General features: G+C 43.3%; 1 protein-coding gene and 1 long non-coding RNA gene across 2 annotated transcripts in view; one reads left to right on the top strand and one right to left on the bottom strand.

Annotated features, from left to right (window-relative positions):
- Positions 1-19627, top strand: part of LOC129392886 (uncharacterized) — a 49531-nt gene that overhangs the window by 4186 nt on the left and 25718 nt on the right. Inside the window, exon 2 of the long non-coding RNA XR_008619624.1 lies at positions 11596-11693. This is a non-coding gene — a long non-coding RNA (uncharacterized lncRNA). The remainder of the gene's footprint in view (positions 1-11595; positions 11694-19627) is intronic.
- On the bottom strand, positions 65-1024 carry LOC102994276 (olfactory receptor 477-like). The gene is given in 3 exon segments (XM_055091641.1): positions 65-451; positions 453-944; positions 947-1024. Coding segments are annotated over 3 exon segments (957 nt in total).

Consider the following 19627-nt stretch of genomic DNA (forward strand, 5'->3'; position numbering starts at 1 on the left):
TGGTTCTTGTCCTGGCTGGGTTCTCTAGGCTTCTCTTCTATCTTATGGGCTACCAGATACTTTTCTAACAAATTACTTTTCTGCTTAGCTTAAGAACCCTAACTTGTGCAGAGGCCTTGACATCTTTATTCTTTAGGCTGTAGACCAGTGGGTTCAGCATGGGGATCACAATGGTGTAGAACCCAGAGAGGATCTTGTTACAGGCTAAGGCAGTTTCAGGGTTGGGTTGGACATATACAAGGAACACAGACCCATAGAAAAGGGAGAGGGCAGTGAGGTGGGAGGCACAGGTGGAGAAGGCCTTGCACTGGGCCTCCAAGGACCTCATCCTGCAGACTGTGACCAGGATGTAGGCATTCGAGACCAAGATGACTGAGATTGTGGGGACGGTGACCAAGGCAGAAAAGACGAACAAGATGACATTGGCCATGGTTGTCTCTAAGCAGGCCAGTTGGAACATGGCGGGGGGGGGGGATGTCACAGAAGTAGTGATCAATGATGTTGGGACCACAGTAGGGCAAGATGAAGGCATTCCCTGTCTGAACAGCTGAAAGGAACACCCCAGCAGCATAGGTGACCACCACCAGCCGGACACACAAACGCTTGGACATGATGGTGTGGTAGAGGAGAGGGTGGCAGATGGCCACGAATTGGTCATAGGCCATCATGGCCAGAAGCAGACACTCCCCTGTGCCATGGAGGATAATGAGGGCCATCTGGACCACACAGCCCACGAAGGAGATGGATTGGTCAGTGGTGAGGAAGTTGATCAGCAGACTGGGAGTGAACACGGAGGCACTGCAGATGTCAAGGAAGGAAAGCACACTCAGGAGGAAGTACATGGGGGTGTGGAGGCTGGCGCTGGTGTGGATCACATCTATCAGGCCCAGGTTGCCCACCAGAGTCACAGAGTAGATCAGCAGGAAGATGGCAAAGAGGAGTTGAGTTGTTTTTGGTCTGCCCTGTTTGTGAGGCCCAGCAGGATGAACCCCTTCACTGTGGTGTGATTCTGACCCCAGGCCATTGAACTGGTGTGTTTCTCGCATGGCAATGAAGAAGAGGAGGAGAAACAAGAATGGAGAAACAATAACATTCTCATCAAAGAGGTAGCCTTAAAAAAAAAAAAAAGAGGTAGCCTTTAACATCTACTACAAATGAAAAGTCACATCCATCTCTGAGTGGCAGATTGCTCTCCAAATCTCACAGCAATCCCATGATGTCACAATCATGCTTGTGTGCTAAGTGTTCCCTGTCTCTCTTAGGATAATGTCTAAATTCTTTAACCTGCCAGATGTTCTCTTTGAAACACCTCCATGCTACCCTGCTCTCAGTTTACCCTCTAGCAATTCTGAAAAACTTACTTCTACAAACATACAATGTTATTGCAAATGTCTATGTCTTCACAAATTCAACATTTTCTTCTTGGAATGTCCTTGGGTCTCTCCAAATCCAGTTTAGAGGTCTGTTCCCTTCCTCTCTCCCCTGAATTTCACAAATACTCCTTTAGTTGAATTAATAGCACCATATTTTAACATAAAGCCCATCCAATATTACTCAGCCATAAAAAAGAATGAAATAATGCCTTTCGTAGCAACATGGATGGACCTAGAGATTATCATACCAAGTGAAGTAAGTCAGAGAAGGACAAATACCATATGATATTGCTTATATGTGGAATCTAAAAGAAAATGATACAAATGAACTTACTTACAAAACAGAAATAGAGTCACAGATGTAGAAAACAAACTTATGGTTACCGGGGGGAAAGGGAGGGATAAATTGCAAGATTGGGATTGACATATACACACTACTCTATATAAAATAGGTAACAGATAGGACCTACTGTATAGCACAGGGAATTCTACTCAATACTCTGCAATGACCTATATGGGAAAAGAATCTAAAAAAGAGTGGATATATATATATATATATACATATATATAACTGATTCACTTTGCTGTACATCAGAAACTAACACAATATTGTCAATCAACTATACTCCAATAAAAATTAAAAAAAATGCCCATCCATCTTTCCTACTGCATCTTTTTACTCCTAGTAGGAGGAGAGTTACTTAATATCTCAATAATTTGTGCCCTGATATCTATCACAGTGCCTCATGTCAATGAATGAATAGAAATGAATTATAATTAGATAAGAAAGTCTTCCCATTCAGGTAATGTCAACTCAATCCTTTCAGTTGTTTTGGCCAAAACCTTCTAGCCATTTTTGACCTTTCTCCCCCCGACCCCTCATCGAATCCCTCAGCAAATCATTTTGGCTCTACCTTCAAAACGTATACTGACTTCTCACCCTTTTTTGAGAGGCACCATCCTATCTGGCTTGGGTTATTGAAACTGGCCTTAGCTGGTGTCTTGTTTCTTTCTTATGAGGAGTAGCCAGGGTGATTCTGTTAACACCTGAAAGTCAGAACCCTCACGAAGGCCCTCAAAGCCCACTCTGCTAGGTTGGCCACTGCTCTGACACTCTCTTGACCTCTCTGTCCTCTTCTCCTTCTCTTCCCACCCTCCCTAACCCTGCTCTAGCTACACGTCTCTCCTTACTCCTCTTAGGACATGCCAGGCATGATGCAGGACCTCTGTGCTAACTGGCCCCTACCCTCGCTTTGCTTCAGTTAGCTGCCACATGGCTCCTTCTCTCTACTCCTTTAAGCTGTGACTCAAATGTCACCTGCTTGTGCAGCCCTCCCTAAGCACCCTATTTAAAGGAAACTCTCTCCTACTCCAGCACTCACCATTCCTCTTCTCGGTTTGATCTGTTTTTCCTCGTAGGACAGATTCTCTTCTAAAATGCTATATACACATGACTGATTAGTTTATGATCTCTACCCTGACATTAGGATGTACGAACCGTGAAGCCAGGCATTTTTGTCAATTCTGTTCATTGCTGTATCTCCAGTGACCGGCACATAGTTGGCCCTCAATAGACTTCCCTGGCGGTCCAGTGGTTAAGACTCTGCACTTCCACTGCTGGGGGCATGGGTTTGATCCCTCATTAGGGAACTAAGATCCCGCATGCCACGTGGCATGGCCAAAAAAAAAAAAAAAAAAAAAAGAACATACAGAGTCTTAGCAAGGCAAATCAGGCTGCAAAGAGGATAGTTAATAACCAGATGGGTGAGTTTGGAATTCCACTTGCCCAAATCAGGTGACAAACATTGGAGAATGTTTATGATAAGAATTGGGTAAGAAATCCATAGCTTCAACCTAATCATGAGAAAACATCAGACAAACCCAAATCGGGAAACATTCCACAAAATACTTGACCAGTATACCTCAAAACTGTCAACAGCAAAAATGACAAGAATGACCGAGAAACTGTCACAGATTGGAGGAGACTAAGAAAATTTAACAACTCAATACAATGTGGTATCCTGGATTTAGAGACTGGAGCAACAACAAAAAGGGACATTAGTGGAAAAACTGATGAAATCTAAATAAAACCTATAGTTTAGTTAACAGTATTGCACCAATTTTAATTTCTTATTTTCAACAGTTGTACTGTGGTCATGTAGAGAAAGATGGATGAAGGGTAGACAGGAACTCTCTGTACTATGTTTATATCTCCTCTGTAAGTCTAAATTCTTTTAAACTAAAGTGTTGAAAAAAAAAAGAATTAGGTAAGAGTAGAATTGAAAGATGATGCACTGGGTTGTGAAACTCAATACCACTGGAAGCTGGGGCCTGCGGTACCTTGTTATAGCAGCAGAACCTGACTACAGGAGCTGGTTATCATGAAGGATGAGCTGAAAACTCGAGGGAGGAAGACCCATGTTCCCCTCTTCCAGTCTTGAAGTCTTAGCCCAAATCACTGACTCCACAACGCTCATCTTGAATCTTGGACAATCATTTGTAACTCCAGTTGCTGTGGGAGCCTCAGGATGAGTCTTTTCAGATGGGTGTATGCTTTGCACCCTGCATTGTTAATTGTGTTTAGGATCTATTTATAAGATGACAAGTTTATGTGACAATTTTACTATTTAATATGAACTTGAATACATATTGAATATATACATATGCATCTGCATACGATTTAAGGTGCTTGAAACAAGAGTATCTACTTAATTAGACTTGAAATATGGAGAATGATTAGCTAAACTGAATTAACTAAATCTATGTTTGATTAGACTCTGCTAAAATGCAGAACATTTGATTTACCAAAAATAAACATTTTGATTTAGTAATTTTCAGGAGTTGTTTAAATGTTTATGAAGGCACTTGAAGGGCTTGGAAGTCAGGTACATTAAATTTGTGATGTAGTTTAAAAAGTTTAAGAGCATTTAATTAATCATGTTTTATAAATAGTGTTTAAGTATTTAGGAGAATTTGCTCCTATAGGGTTTTTTTCTGTGACTTTACTTTGAATTATTTAAGAGAATTTGATTGTAAACAGCACTTAAGTTATTTGGGGGAATTTAATCTGTTAGATTTTTGGGTGAAGGAAGCATTAACCAAAGATCAAGTGTGATTGTTTAAAATTTTTTTTTTAATTAATTAATTTATTTACCTTTGGCGGTGTTGGGTCTTTGCTGCTGAGCACAGGTTTTCTCCAGTTGCGGCAAGCGGGGCTATTTGTTGTGGTGCAGTTGCTTCTCATTGTGGTGGCTTCTCTTGTTGTGGAGCACAGGCTCTAGGCACACGGGCTTCGGTAGTTGTGGTGCGTGGGCTCAGTACTTGTGGCTCGCGGGCTCAGTAGTTGTGGTGCACGGGCTTAGTTGCTCCGCGGCATGTGGGATCTTCCCGGACCAGGGCTTGAACCTGTGTCCCCTGCATTGGCAGGAGAATTCTTAACCACTGCACCACCAGGGAAGCCCTGACTGTTTTAAATTTTAACAAACATTACTAGATATATAATTAAATTTATTATATTTAGAAATTGCATTTAATGGCCTAAGAAAAACTAGAAATTGCATTTAATGGCCTAAGAAAAACTAAATTCCAAATTTACAACTCAGTAGAAAAATACTTGAAAAATAAAGAGTGGAAAAAAAATGAGAATCTCAGGGTCCCAATTCCATGAGGCCAATTTCTCACCATCGGACAATGTACATGCTTATTCAATTTTATTATTATGATGATGTTAATCCACCAAGGAGTTTCAGGTATCAGCTCATTTTAGTCACACAATGTTTGGAGACTGTGTGACTCCAGTTGGTGGTCAACTTTTTAGACTTATCAACCAGTAAAGATCACAAATCCACAAAAAATAAATTTACAGATTAAGATATAATCAATTAATAAACGGTTTTAGATAATCCTTTCCATGTACAAAAGATCTGGACATTAAAAAAAGTTGCCTGTAAAAAAAAAAAGTTGCCTGGAACACAGCACACTGTGGGAGCTGAAATACTTGTGGATTTGAATGTACTGACGGGGAGAAACAGGAAGGAGCCACAGGACTGAGAACCTGATTCTCTGAGGAGTGGCGTTCCGGGAGTTCTCCCGGGAGCTACTCGATGGGGGTATGGTTCCAGTTCCACACTTGGTGATGTGACACTGGCAAGTCACTTGGAGAAAGCTGGGTCCCATGTAATCATCTGCAAAGTGCAAAGGACAAGTCTTGCCTGGGCTTTTGGGATTCAGAGGTGGTAAAAACAGAGGTGCTTTGAAAAGAATGAGGTGCTTATAATAATCCTGGGTGATGGTGGAAGGAGGAAGAAATATTATGATGGAGGAAACAAATATTTGTTGAGCCTCTGCTCCGTGCTATTCTCCAGGCTAGGTGCTCCCCTCCATCCTGACCTCATTTGATAGATGAGTAACCTGCCTGAGGTCCCAAATGGATGAACTGATATTTGAAGCTGGATGACTATAGAGAGAGCAACTGGCTTAATCCCCTCTTCATTGGGTAGGGAATCACAGCCTCAGGAAGGAAAGTAAATAGCGCAAGCTAGGGAAATGACTTAATGAGAATCAAGAGATAATATAGGGTAACCAGAGAAGAACAGTGAAACACAATAGTTCAGCCAGCCTAAATCAGATGTCTAAACCAGAAATAACTCGGGAGAACAGAACATGTCCTAAGTATAGTATGAGGTCCTTACAAGAAGACTGTTTAAAGGAAGTAATTGTTCTCCCACCTGAAGTTTCCAGTCACAGATTCTAGCTCAGCCGTCCAGTTACAGGAGGATCCTAAACTCTCACCGTTCACCCAGCCTCCGAGGGTGATCCAGGTGTGCAGAATTTCTGCCACCTGCAGAGGACTCAGACTGTCAGTTCTTGACCTCAGTGGCAGGTCTCTTGGTTTCCACAAGGGAAATCAGGACCCCCAGAGCATCCAGACTCTGAGCACACACCTTTCGTGGTCTCCCCAGCAATGACACAAGGCAATGCTACTCTGATCCTTGTTCTGAGAACTAACTCAGCTGTGGACTCACCGAGAGGGTACACGAAAATGTTGCGTGAATCAATTTCATTGAATTTTTGGGTGGATGGAGGTACAGAAAAAAGAACAAGGGGATTGTCTTTCAATTTTAGTTTTTGGTTTTGTTTTTGAATGGAACTGTGTTTCTATGGGACAAAATTCAGAAGGGACTACAGTGAAAATAAGTCCTCCCATCCTGTCCCTTCTGGTTCCCCAGTCACTCACCCCTCTTCCTCAGAAGCTACCAGTTTCCTGTGTATTTTTCTGTTGTTAGTCATTGCCTACATGAGCAATACGTGTACGTATATACTCTCCTTTCTCTTTTAAAAGATACAAATGGTAGCAAACTATAAACATTGTTCTGAATCTTGTTTTTCTTTTAAAACAACCTATTTTGGAGATCTTTCAATGTCAGTGACTAAATGCTGCCCATTTTTTCCCCCGAAAGATATTTCATGAACGTCTCTTTTAAGAAGTCTCCTAATGAGGGATATTTAAGTTATTGCTTCTCTTTTACAGTTACCAACAGCGCCTATCTTAAAGCAACTTTGGGTTAAAACAATCTGGAATCCAGAGCCATGAAACCTCCAATAAAAATATTAGTGTGCAGCCTCTGACTTGGTTTTCATGCAGAGAACTTGCAGCCTTGTTGGACTTTCCTACATTTCCTTTTCGGGGGAGAAGAAAATTTGTGGTTCTCAAAGGGACCCTGCCTGGTTTTCTCTTGCTTCATTTATTTTTCCCTCCTGGCCAGATGGCACAGATGTTCACAAGCTGTGGTCACTGATCTTTAGCACCTGGGTACCAAAGAGAGCTGGCACACCTGTAGCATCACAGGGTGCTCCTTAGAAACGCAGAATCTGGTTCCTCCCAGCCCTCCTACTGAATCAGATCTGCATTTTAACAAGATTCACAGTTGATTCCTATTCTTGTTAGAGTTTGAGACAGTCTGACTAGCAACCTGAATGGATCTAGCTCTTGCGTGAGTTGGATGCTCGTGGAGAACGACAGAGGTGAGGCGCGTCCTGGTCCCCATTTGTAAGATTCTGTGTTGAGGCGGATTCAGAAAGTGACCACACATTTGGTGGGAACATCTGAAAGTGACTTGGGAGGGCTGATGAAGGGACTGTCATGAAGGCAGAGGATTTGCTGAAGGGGAAAGCCCCTGAGAACTAGACATTCTCCTTCTAGCCTGGATGAAAAGATGTCAGAGAGAACCCTGGCCCTGGGAAGGTCTCCTACCTTGCACGGGAGGAAAATTCACTGTCTTCCTTATGGGATTTTCCTGGTTTGTATATGTGTCCAAAGAAGAGCAATTAGCAGTTGATTGAAGTAGCTTTTTTTTTTTTTTAAGATACATTTTTATATAAGTGAGTGGAAGAGAAGTATTGAACTTAAAAACCAAGCCTAGGGGTTGCCTCACTGATGGGATGTCAGAGGACAACCTATGGGTGCAGAGGCCTAGAGCCCAGGAGGACATGCAGACTTTGAATGTCTGGCGTCAAGAATCCAGCTTCACGGAGTAATGGCGGACATCTAAGTGGCCTAGAAGAGCTGGGGGACAGAGAGATTCTACGCCATTCTCCCCTCACCCACCCCCAGCTATTGCAAATGCACTACCAAATAGGTGAACCTTTCATTGCCTTTCAGAAGGGTTTCTTCAGTCCACTGCTGGAGCCTGGGGCTGGTGGCTTGTTTCTGGGAAGCATTATTGCCTAGCAGTTAAGAACCTGGGCCTTGGGATTGGCCAGATCTGGAGGTGAATCCCAGCACCAGGCCTTACTCGTTTTGTGACCCTGGGCAAGTGATTTAACCTCATTCAGCTTTGTCTTCTGCAAAGTGGAGATAATAGTACCTACCCTTAGGGTTGCTGTGAGGATTAAATAAGATGACGCATTTGAAGCTCTTGTCAGTGTGTTTGGCAGAGAGTAATACTGACGGTTCCTGACTTATGATGATTTGACTTAAGATTTTTTTTCTTTTTTGACTTAAGATTTTTGAACTTTATGATGGTGCAAGAGCAATACACATTCAGCAGAAACCATACTTTGAGTTTTGAATTTTGATCTTTTCCCAGGCTAGTAATGTGCTGTAAGATGCTTTCTCCTGATTCTGGGCAGTGGCAGCAAATCACAAAACAACCGATACACTTACAACCATTCTGTACCCAGACAACCGTTCAGTTTTTCACTTTCAGTACGGTGTTCAATACATTACGTGAGCTATTCAACACTCTATTATAAAATAGGCTTTGTGTTAGATGATCTTGCCCAAATGTAGGCTACTGTAAGTGTTCTGAGCACATTTAAGGAAGGCGGGGCTAAGCTGTGATGTTCAGTAGGGTGGGTGTATTACATGCATTTTCAACTAATGATATTTTCAACTCACGCTGGGTTCATTGGGACTAACCTTACTGTCAATCGAGGAACACCTGCACTCAGTGCTTGTTATTAATTCTAAATGGGGGCTTGAGGGTAACTGGGGAGAAGGGAAGCACAGCAGAAGAGGTGGGGGTCATCTGTGAGCACACTGGCCTGTGGAGGAGCAGGGACAATCTCCCCCTGAATCCAGCTTCCAGAGACCACCGGCAGTGACTTTCCCTCCCTGTGCTGTTGGCTGCATCCAACCAGCTCCAGGGCCGGGTGTTCTCAGACAGTCCTGGTGGACCTTTGGATCTCTCCTTCCTCTGAAACCTTCTGGATGAGCTCTTACCTGGTCTTTCCACCTGGGCCTGTGAGAATTGCCTTATTTTATTTGTTTTAAACATCTTTATTGGAGTATCATTGCTTTATAATGGTGTGTTAGTTTCTGCTGTATAACAGAGTGAATCAGCTGTACATATACATATATCCCCATATCCCCTCCCTCTTGCATCTCCCTCCCCCCCCCCCTCTCCCCCCCCCCTACGTGATCCCAGCTCCAGGGCCGGGTGTTCTCAGACAGTCCTGGTGGACCTTTGGATCTCTCCTTCCTCTGAAACCTTCTGGATGAGCTCTTACCTGGTCTTTCCACCTGGGCCTGTGAGAATTGCCTTATTTTATTTGTTTTAAACATCTTTATTGGAGTATCATTGCTTTATAATGGTGTGTTAGTTTCTGCTGTATAACAGAGTGAATCAGCTGTACATATACATATGTCCCCATATCTCCTCCCTCTTGCGTCTCCCTCCCACCCTCCCTATCCCACCCCTCTAGGTGGTCACAGAGCACGGAGCTGATCTCCCTGTGCTATGCGGCTGCTTCCCACTAGCTATCTATTTAACATTTGGTAGTGTATATATGTCAGTGCCACTCTGTCACTTCGTCCCAGCTTACCCTTCCCCCTCCCCTTGTCCTCAGGTCCATTCTCTACGTCTGTGTCTTTATTCCTGTCCTGCCCCTAGGTTCTTCAGAACCTTTTTTTTTTTTTTTTTTTTTTTCTTTATCCATTCATCTGTCGATGGACACTTAGGTTGCTTCCATGTCCTGGCTGTTGTAAATAGAGCTGCAATGAACCTTGTGGTACATGACTCTTTTTGAATTATGTTTTTCTCTGGGTATATGCCCAGTAGTGGGATTGCTGGGTCATATGGTAGTTCTATTTTTGTTTTTTTGAGGAACCGCCATATGTTCTCCATAGTGGCTGTATCAATTTACGAGAATTGCCTCATTTTAGATTGTCCCAGGGGCTGAACAGGAAACCAGTGATTGGTAGTGGAGGACGCACAGAGAAGGATACCTGGAGATGGAGATCCTTTTGGTGCATGAGGTCTGGGAACCTCTGGGGCTCCTGGCACAGGGTTGGCCCTCTTCCTTTACCAAGTCTCTTCCCTGAGGGCCTCTACCTTAAGCTTAATGAGTGTGAGACTCCAGAGAGAGACCACTGCCCAGAAATTCATCAGAGAGCGCTCATACAACACCATATTCCTAGGGGTTTGAGGCAATTATTTTTTTTCTCTCATAAACAGCAGAGAGGTTGTTAGTGATCTCTTCCTCTTTCTCATAAGACAAATCTGAGACCCAATAAGGCTCACTAACTTTTTTTCTGATCCCACAGCAAATCACGGGTAATATTAATAACTACCATTGGTATAGTTTAGCAAGAGCTTGCACGTATGTCACTTCATTTTGTCTCCATACAAATCCTCAGAGGTCTGAAAAGCAAACATTATCGTCCACATATTATGGAAGGGAAAAACAGAGGCTCAGGGACGTGATATGACTAGCCCAAGGTGATAGCTGGTAAGTGGCATAGTTAGGACCGAAGCCAGGCTCTTCTAGAATTTTACCTTTGCTTCCGCCACAGCTCCCAGCCTCTAGGAGTTCAGTCATCTTGGAATGACTTGATAGTACTGGTCTCGTTTAGCGAAATAATCCAAAATGTTTTTCAGGAGAGGCACGAGCAAATTCACCATCATACTCTGTGCCACAGCCCCACTGTCCTTGATAATGTTGCTGTCCAGCTAGTTAGCAGCGGCTTCTCTTTTCTTTGTAAATAAAGTTTTATTGGAACACAGCCAACACAGCTAAACCCATTCATTCACATACTGTCTATGGCTGCTTTCCTGTTACAAGGACAGAGCTGCAACAGACATCACACAGCCCACAAAGCCTAAAATATTTACTATCTGGACCTTTACAGAAAACGTTTGCCAGCCGCTGCTGTTAACCATAGCAACAGTCAATCTGTCAAAAGTCCAGAGGCCTCAGCATACAATCCATGGAGGGGTTAGAGAGACCTTCAGGATGGAATCGCCAGTGACAAGACCCGTTCTCTCACCCTTTGCTCACCGCCTCTGACCTTTCGCGTTTGGAATCATCCTCTCCTGTTGGCTCGAGACTCACTCAGGTGCTCAGTGCCTCAGCTTCCCCAGCCACAAGTGGGGAGAGCAGCAGCATTGCCCTCTTAGAATCTCTGCGACATTTAAATGAGCTGTTAAATAAAAGGCTCACGGGCTTCCCTGGTGGCGCAGTGGTTGAGAGTCCGCCTGCCGATGCGGGGGACGCGGGTTCGTGCCCCGGTCCGGGAGGATCCCACGTGCCGCGGAGCGGCTGGGCCCGTGAGCCATGGCCGCCGAGCCTGCGCGTCCGGAGCCTGCGCTCCGCGACGGGAGAGGCCACGACAGTGAGAGGCCCGCGTACCGCAAAAAAAGAAAAAAAAAAAAAAAAAAGGCTCACGACAGCTTAGCACAGAGTCAACACTCAACGAAAACTTATTTCCCTCTTCCCTCAGGCCTCTAACCCACGAGGTTATTCTGCAACTTCATGTGGCCCTGGTACCTGGAGGATGCACCTGTCACCCACCTGCCGTTCAATGGACCATAGGCCAAGGTATGGAGAGGACTCTGCTTTATTTTTTAACTTTTATTAAAACGTCTTTTATCGTGGTAATAAAAGTCACATAATATAAATCATACTATTTTAACCACGTTTAACTGTACAGTTCAGTGGCGCCAAGTACGGTCACATTTTTGTGCAACTCTCACCATCATCCATCTCCTGAATTTTTCCCCTTCCTAAGCTGAGACTCCGTCCCCATTGAACACTAACGCCCCATCCCCCCACCCCCAGGCCCCTGGCATCTACCAACGTACTTCAAAGGAGCTTGCAAGAAAGGAAGTAGAGAACGCGTGTGATGAATATTTACAGGAAGGCATGAAGGGACCAAGAAGCAGTACATATTTACGAAGCAGTGAGGCAGTTTCACAAAACACTCAATATGCATGAGCTTTTAAATTGGCACCATTGGGTGATGCCCATTTTTGGTTCCGCTTGTTTACTGCCCAGGACATGGAGAGAAAAGGCACCGTTGCTTAGCAAGTCACTGGGGAGCTAGAGCTATGGGCGAGGCTCACGTGACCCTGTGTTTTTCTGATGGGACACCTGTTGGCTCCAGGCACCTTCCGTCCTCTGACACCCTTTGTTTACCCTCAACTCAATGTTCTCATGAGCATATGTCGGCAGGAAAACGGATGTGGCAGAGAGAGAGAGAGAGAGAGAGGAGAGAGAGAGAGACAGGGTGAGAGATGGAGACACACACACACACACACACACACACACACACACACACACACACTGTGTAACACAGGATTCAGGTAGTGTAGTTCTTTCACCCTGCTTGAATCATTTCCTAAATTTGTCTCTTTCCCCTTGATTCTCCCTGTATTTCTGTTACTGATTTAATAAACCATTTGATTTGAGCATCTTAATTCGGTCCATGAGCCTTTCTGTTCTGTGACCTCCCTGGCTGTGCCCTAGGAGGCTGCCGTTGCATCAGGTAACTTCCCACAGAGCAAGTCCACTTTAATTCCATCCCATAAGCCCTAGCAGGTTGTGTCTCATCAGTAGTTTTATGTAAGGGGGGTGGGGATGAGGCAGCTTTGCACATGAAGAAAAGGGCACGGAGTTGAGAGAGAGAGAGAGAGAGATCAGAAGTGAACCCTGGGCTCTCTGCCCCAAGTTTGTTTGGGGGACCGTTTTGCCATGGCTGGCAGGTCTCTCTCTGTTGGCTCTCAATTTTTCCATCCACCTCTAGCCTGGTGCTCAGAATCTTAGCTTCTCATTCTACTGAATTCTTTGTGCTGAGTCTGAGAAGCCTGCTTCTTTCTCTACATCTGGGTTTCCTGAGGCAGTCTGAGGACTTGGAAGAGCCGATAAGAATGGGTTACGTGGGGATGCTCTCCAAGGTGAAGATGTAAGGGGCTGGCCCCTCTGCTAAGCCATTGGAGACCCTTAGTCTCCTGCTCCACTGGGAAATTATTATGCAAAACAGAGTTTTTTGGCAGATAGCTTGTTCGTGTGAAGGAAATCCAGTCTCTGGACTCCTGAAGCTGGGATGGAGCCCTGCAATAGAGAGCTTTGTGGAGGGTGTGGAGAAGGCATGGGAGGAGTGGTTAGGACTCCGTGTTTTCACTGCTATGGGCCCAGGTTCGATCCCTGGTTGGGGAACTAAGACTCCGCAAGCCACAAGGCACCTCCAAAAAAAAAGGGGGAGAAAAAAAAAAGAGAGAAGGCATGGGATGCACCCTGGAGAAACCCAACAAATCCCATCTGCAAGGCTGGAGTCCCGTGTGTCCTGTGAATCCTGACTCTCTGGCCTACTATCAGATATCATCCCCGTCTTTCTCAGACATCTCATTCATTGCTGCATTACACTGCACAGGGGCATACAATGGCCCTCTGAAGTTTTACTGAATAACCTGAACAGGCTGAAAAACAGAATGGTTTTATTTTTCTTCTAATCATGACCTTCAACCTACTCTGATAGAATTTTCTTCCTACCCCTGTATGATATCTTGCCCACGTATAATCGCTTTCAAGTATAAAAGCAAAGGCTCAAAGTAGATTAATTATTCGCCCCAATTCCTCACCTCTTTCTGTGTCCGTGCTCCTTTCTCTGAGGAATTTAGGACAACTGCAGGAGTTTAGTCAACTACACAGGAAGAGGACACAGTTTTCACACAAGACTGTCCAAGACTTCTGACACCAACCTCCAGGGCTTAGGGTCCAGCTACAAAGTTAGAGAGAAGAGTCCGTACGAACCACCCTCACATCTGTACCAACTGCAAATTCGAGGGGTTCCCCAAACTACCCTCAGATTAGATCATTCTTTACAGAACTCACAGAACACACTGAAAACTTATACTCAGGGTTATGGTGTATTACAGTGAAAGGATACAGATTAAAATTGGCCAAGGGAAGGGATACAGAGGGCAGAGTCTGAGAGGGCTCCAAATGCAAAGCATCTGTAGTCCTCAGGACACATTGCTCTCTGGACATTGATGGGTGACAAGAGTGTTGCCAAACAGAGAAGCTCACGTGGGCTTTGATGCCCAGAATTTTTACTGGAGCTTTTTTTTTTTTAAAAAAAAATATAGTTGATTTACAATATTATGTTAGTTTCAGCAAAGTGATTCAGTTATGCATATTTATTATCTATCTATCTATCTATCTATTCTTTCCATTACAGATTATTATAAGATATTGAATATAATTCCCTGTGCTATACCGTAGGTCCTTGTTGTTTATCTATTTTATATATAGTAGTGTGATGTCTGTTAATCCCAAATTCCTTATTTATCCCTCCCCCTCCCCCTGCACCCTTTCCCCATTGGTAACCACAAGTTTGTTTTTTATGTCTGTGAGTCTATTTCTGTTGTGTAAATAAGTTTATTTGTATCATTTTTTTAGATTCCACATATAAGTGATATCATATGATATTTGTTTTTCTCTGTCTAACTTCATTTAGTATGATAATCTCTAGGTCCATCCATGTTGCCACAGATGGCATTATTTCATTCTTTTTTTCTGGCTGAGTAATATTCCATTATATATATATATCACATCTTCCTTATCCATTCATCTGTTGATGGACCCTTAGGTTGCTTCTATGTCTTGGCTATTGTAAATAGTGCTACTCTGAACATTGGGGTGCATGTAGTTTTTCGAATTATAGATTTGTCTGGATACATGTCCAGGAGTGGGATTGCTGGATCATATGGTAGCTAGCTCTATTTTTAGTTTTTTTAAAGGAATCTCCATAGTGGCTGCCCCAATTTACATTCCCACCAACAGTGCCGGAGGGTTCCCTTTTCTCCACACCCTCTCTAGCGTTTATTATTTGTAGACTTTTTGATGATGGCCATTATGACTGGTGTGAGGTGATACCTTAATGTAGTTTTGATTTGCATTTCTCTAATAATAATTAGCAATGTTGAGCGTCTTCTCATGTGCCTGCTGGCCATCTGTATCTCTTCTTTGGAGAAGTGTCAATTTAGGTCTCCTGACTTTTTCACTTTCTTAATGATGTCTTTTGAAGAATAGATGTTCTTCATTTTTAATGAAGTCTATATAAAATTTAAAATGTGCTTGTCTCTTTCCACAAAATTCTGCTGGGATTTGGATTGGAATTATATTGACTCAATAGATGAATTTGGGGAAACCTGATATCCTTCCAATACTGAATATATTGAACATGAGCATAGTGTATCCATGAGCATAGTGTATCCATGAGCATAGTGTATCCATGAGCATAGTGTATCCACGAGCATAGTGTATCCATGAGCATAGGGTATTTAGGTTTTCTTTAATATATCTAAGTCATATGTTGTAGTTTTCTCTTAGGGATCATACACATTTTTTGGTTAGATTTATTTCTAGGTATTTTAAGTCTTTAATTTGCAACGGTTAACAATTTCATTTTCTTATTGTTTCTATTGCTAACATATAGAAATTCAATTAAGTGTTTTTTTTTTTTTTTTGTGGTACGTGGGCCTGTCACCGTTGTGGCCTCTCCCGTTGCGGAGCACAGGCTCCGGACGCGCAGGCCCAGCGGCCATGGCTCACGGGCCCAGCCGCTCCGCGGCATGTGGGATCCTCCCGGACCGGGGCACGAACCCGCGTCCTCTGCATCGGCAGGCGGACTCTCAACCATTGCGCCACCAGGGAAGCCCTCAATTAAGTTTTGAATGTTGTTCTTGTATACAGTGACCTTGCTCAATTCACAGTAGTTTACCTGTAGATTCCTTTGGGATTTCAATGTACGCCACCACATCCACAAATAATGATTGTGTATTTTAATATTTATTACAGTGTCTTGGATCTCCAGCACAATGTTTAATATAATGGTGTGAGTGGGCATCCTTATCTTGTTCCTGATCTCAGGAGGAATGCCTTCAATATTTCATCATTAAGTATGATGTTTGCTGTGGTTTGTTTTTTGTTCTGGTAGATATGCTTTATCAGATTAAGGAAATGCCTTTTTATTACTAGCTTGTTACAATTTAAGAAAAAACTCACAAATAAGCATTACATTTTATCAAGTACATTGTTCTACATTTATTGAGTTGATCGTATAATTTTCCTTTATGTATTCTGAAAATGTGGTCAATTACTTTGATATTCTAATATTAAAGGAATCTTTTTATATTCCCGGAATAAATACAGGAATTAATCCAGGAACACAAAATTGAGATGTATAACCCTTTTATACATCACTGGATTTAATTTGATTTGTGCATCTATTATCACCTATAATTTTCCTTTCTTCTATGTTTTTGTGACATGATGGATTCAGGTTTTGCTGCCTTGTAAAAGAGTTGGGAGATGATCTCTCTCATTGTTTCCTTAAGTGTCTGGAAATTTTCACTTGTGAAGCCATCCTGGGTATGGAGTCTTCTTTGTGGGAAGATTTTTCAGTTTCTTGATAAGTTATAGGACTTTATATGTTCTTACTCTTCCTGTTCAGTTTTTGTAAGTTTGGTAGATATCAGAGACGCTGAAATAAAGTTCACATGGGCTTCATTCCTATATTTACAGGTGGAAGGAACCCTAGATGTGGGTGAGGAATCCCAACTGTGACTAAAGGTCTCAGATCAGTGTTTTGTTGGCATTTTGCAGGTAATTATAATGGGTGGGAGAGGGGCAAGTGTATACAACTGTGTATTAGGATTAAATTATGCATCTGAAATTGCTCCGTGTCTCTGATAAGGTTAGGAAACAGTAACCCTAAGGATTCAGCTTTATTCTACATGTTTGGAGCCGCAATGGGACTGGGAGATGGACACAAACAACCTGATGTTTTTAACAATGCTTTAAAAATTCCCTTGTTTTTCAGTGATGGCATAAGCCCATAGCAATTAGACCATATAGAAAATTAGAGATTCTTTTGAAAGTCATTAAGTCTAGGTCTCTATTAGGATAATTTCTTGAATCAGCAAGTAAAGCCCCACTGGAGATTTAGCTGAATGGCCATATGGCATTGAATAGAGAAAATCTGTGACCTGGAGGTCTGAGTAAAAATATTATGAATATAGAGCAAAGGAAGTCATCTTGTAATTTTTTGAATTTCCTACAACTGATTGAAGGAGCCATGAAGGTAAGGATGAAGAATTCCCACCCTTTGGAAATTGGTGGATAATCAGGGGAGACTGGCTTATTCATCAGTTCTGATCATTTCTATGGAGGGACAGATGGAGTGATAATGGGACAGGGAGTTAAGGGTATCTGCAGAGGGTAATGGTAATGACTGACCATAGAACCTAAACTGGGTGAGGAGGGAAGTGAGGCCATATGGAGGTTGAGAGACCTTGTAAATGTGGTAGGACGGTGAACTCCAGGTCTTAGGGGGTTATTAGAATTGGACTGCTCGGAAGTATAGGCTAAAAAGATGGGAAGTGTTGGCTAGAGAGTGGAAGGCTTAAAACTGAGATTATGGAGGGGTTTTTATTGGTAGTGTCAAAGTCTATGGCATGATCATGCCAATGAACAGCTAAGAATAATGGGATAGAAGAAGGAGGTCAGGAGCCGGATGGCCAGGATATTAGAAGGATCAGTTATGATGTTGTTCTCAACCTTTGCTGCATATTATAATCATCTAGGGAATTAAAAAAAATTGAAGCCTTGGTCTCCCTGGACCAAATTAAGCAGTATCTCTGTGGGTTAGATCCTATTACAGGTTTGTTTTTTTTTTTTTGCGGTACGCGGGCCTCTCACTGCTGCGGCCTCTCCCGTTGCGGAGCACAGGCTCCGGACGCGCAGGCTCAGCGGCCATGGCTCACGGGCCCAGCCGCTCCGCGGCATGTGGGATCTTCCCGGACCGGGGCGCGAACCCGTATCCCCTGCATCGGCAGGCAGGCTCTCAACCACTGCGCCACCAGGGAAGCCCTAATTTATTATTTTTTTGGCTGCGTTGGGTCTTTGTTGCGGGGCACAGGCTTCTCATTGCGATGGCTTCTCCTGTTGCAGAGCACGGGCTCTAGGCGTGTGGGCTTCAGTGGTTGTGGCTCGCGGGCTCTAGAGCGCAGGCTCAGTAGTTGTGGTGCACGGGCTTAGTTGCTCTGTGGCATGTGGGATCTTCCCGGACCAGGGCTTGAACCCGTGTCCCCTGCATTGGCAGGCGGATTCTTAACCACTGTGCCACCAAGGAAGCCCGGTATTTTTTATTTTTATTATTTTAAAGCTACTTAGGTGGTTCAAATGTGCAGCCAGGATTGAGACCCTCTGAGTCACCAAAACAGTAATCTTGAGCCAAGAGCTAATGATCTTTACAGAATGAGGGGAGAGGCCTGGGGCTGTGGCTGACAGTCATAGGCGGGCTGGTGGATGGTGTAGTGATAACATGTGAATACTTTTCTTAATTTTTAAGGTGGGATGTGGGTGTTAGGGGAAGGAAATGGGTAGGAAGGGCCAATGACAAAAAAGGAGTATTCCTTTGCTTAGAACCTACACTTGGGTCCCCATCTCATTCAGAATGAAGGTCAAGGCTCCTACTGTGGTCTACAGGCCTTATCCGATAACTTCCTGACACCCACGCCATGTGGTTTCTTGTATCTCCCTCTTGCCCATTCTTCTCCAGCCACCCCAGTTTCCTTCTCTGACTCGAATCCCAGGTTATTGCTCAAATGTCATCTTATTAGAGAGACCCTTTCTGATCTTGTTTAAATAGCAATACTCAACTCCCTATCCTCCTTCCCTCTCTCTCTTTTTTTATAGCATTTATTACCATCTGCAATAGCACATACTTTTTTTTTCTGGTCTGCATTCTCCACAAGGACAGGAATTGTTGTCTGTTTTGTTCACTGATGTGTTCCCACAGCCTAGATGGCACAGAATAGATGCTCATTAAATGTGTGAGGAATGAATGAATATATAGAGCAAGTAAAAAAAGAAAAAAACAACTCGCATAACCAGATGTCCAATATGTTCCTGTGTGTGTGTGTGTGTGTGTGTGTGTGTGTGTGTGTGTGTATGCAGAAACTATACATACCTAAAGGTCTGAAAAGATATATGTCCAAATGTTAAAATGGTTATCCCAGGGCAGGGGGATAGGGGTGGGGCTTTCACTTCATACTCTTGTGTATGTCTGAATTTTTTTCAGCTCTCATATATGTACTCTGGCCCCCTCCTACTCCACTCCTCTCAATTCCAACAACAAATAGTAAGGAAGGCAAAAGGCCAGCTGACTTCAGTGAGGGAGAAGGAGGTGACTGCTGAACACTTGTTGCAAATATTGGCAAAGTCTGGTCAGAATCCAGATGAATCTCTGAAATGGAGGCTGCCGAATCTGAATAGAAAGATTAGGGGGTTCAGGCTCTGAGGGAAAAGGTAAATCTGTACATTTATTTTGTGAATTTCCAGAAGGTTCAAATCAGTAACTGAGATGTTCTACAATATCACATTACCCACCGGGAAAAGCTATAGATGAGAGATGTCGATTCTGCAGGAAAAAACAAAGACGTAGAGATGATAAAAATAAGAATTTCTGA

Source organism: Physeter macrocephalus, chromosome 16 (genome assembly GCF_002837175.3).
Source record: "Physeter macrocephalus isolate SW-GA chromosome 16, ASM283717v5, whole genome shotgun sequence".
In the NCBI taxonomy this organism is placed as follows: domain Eukaryota; kingdom Metazoa; phylum Chordata; class Mammalia; order Artiodactyla; family Physeteridae; genus Physeter; species Physeter macrocephalus.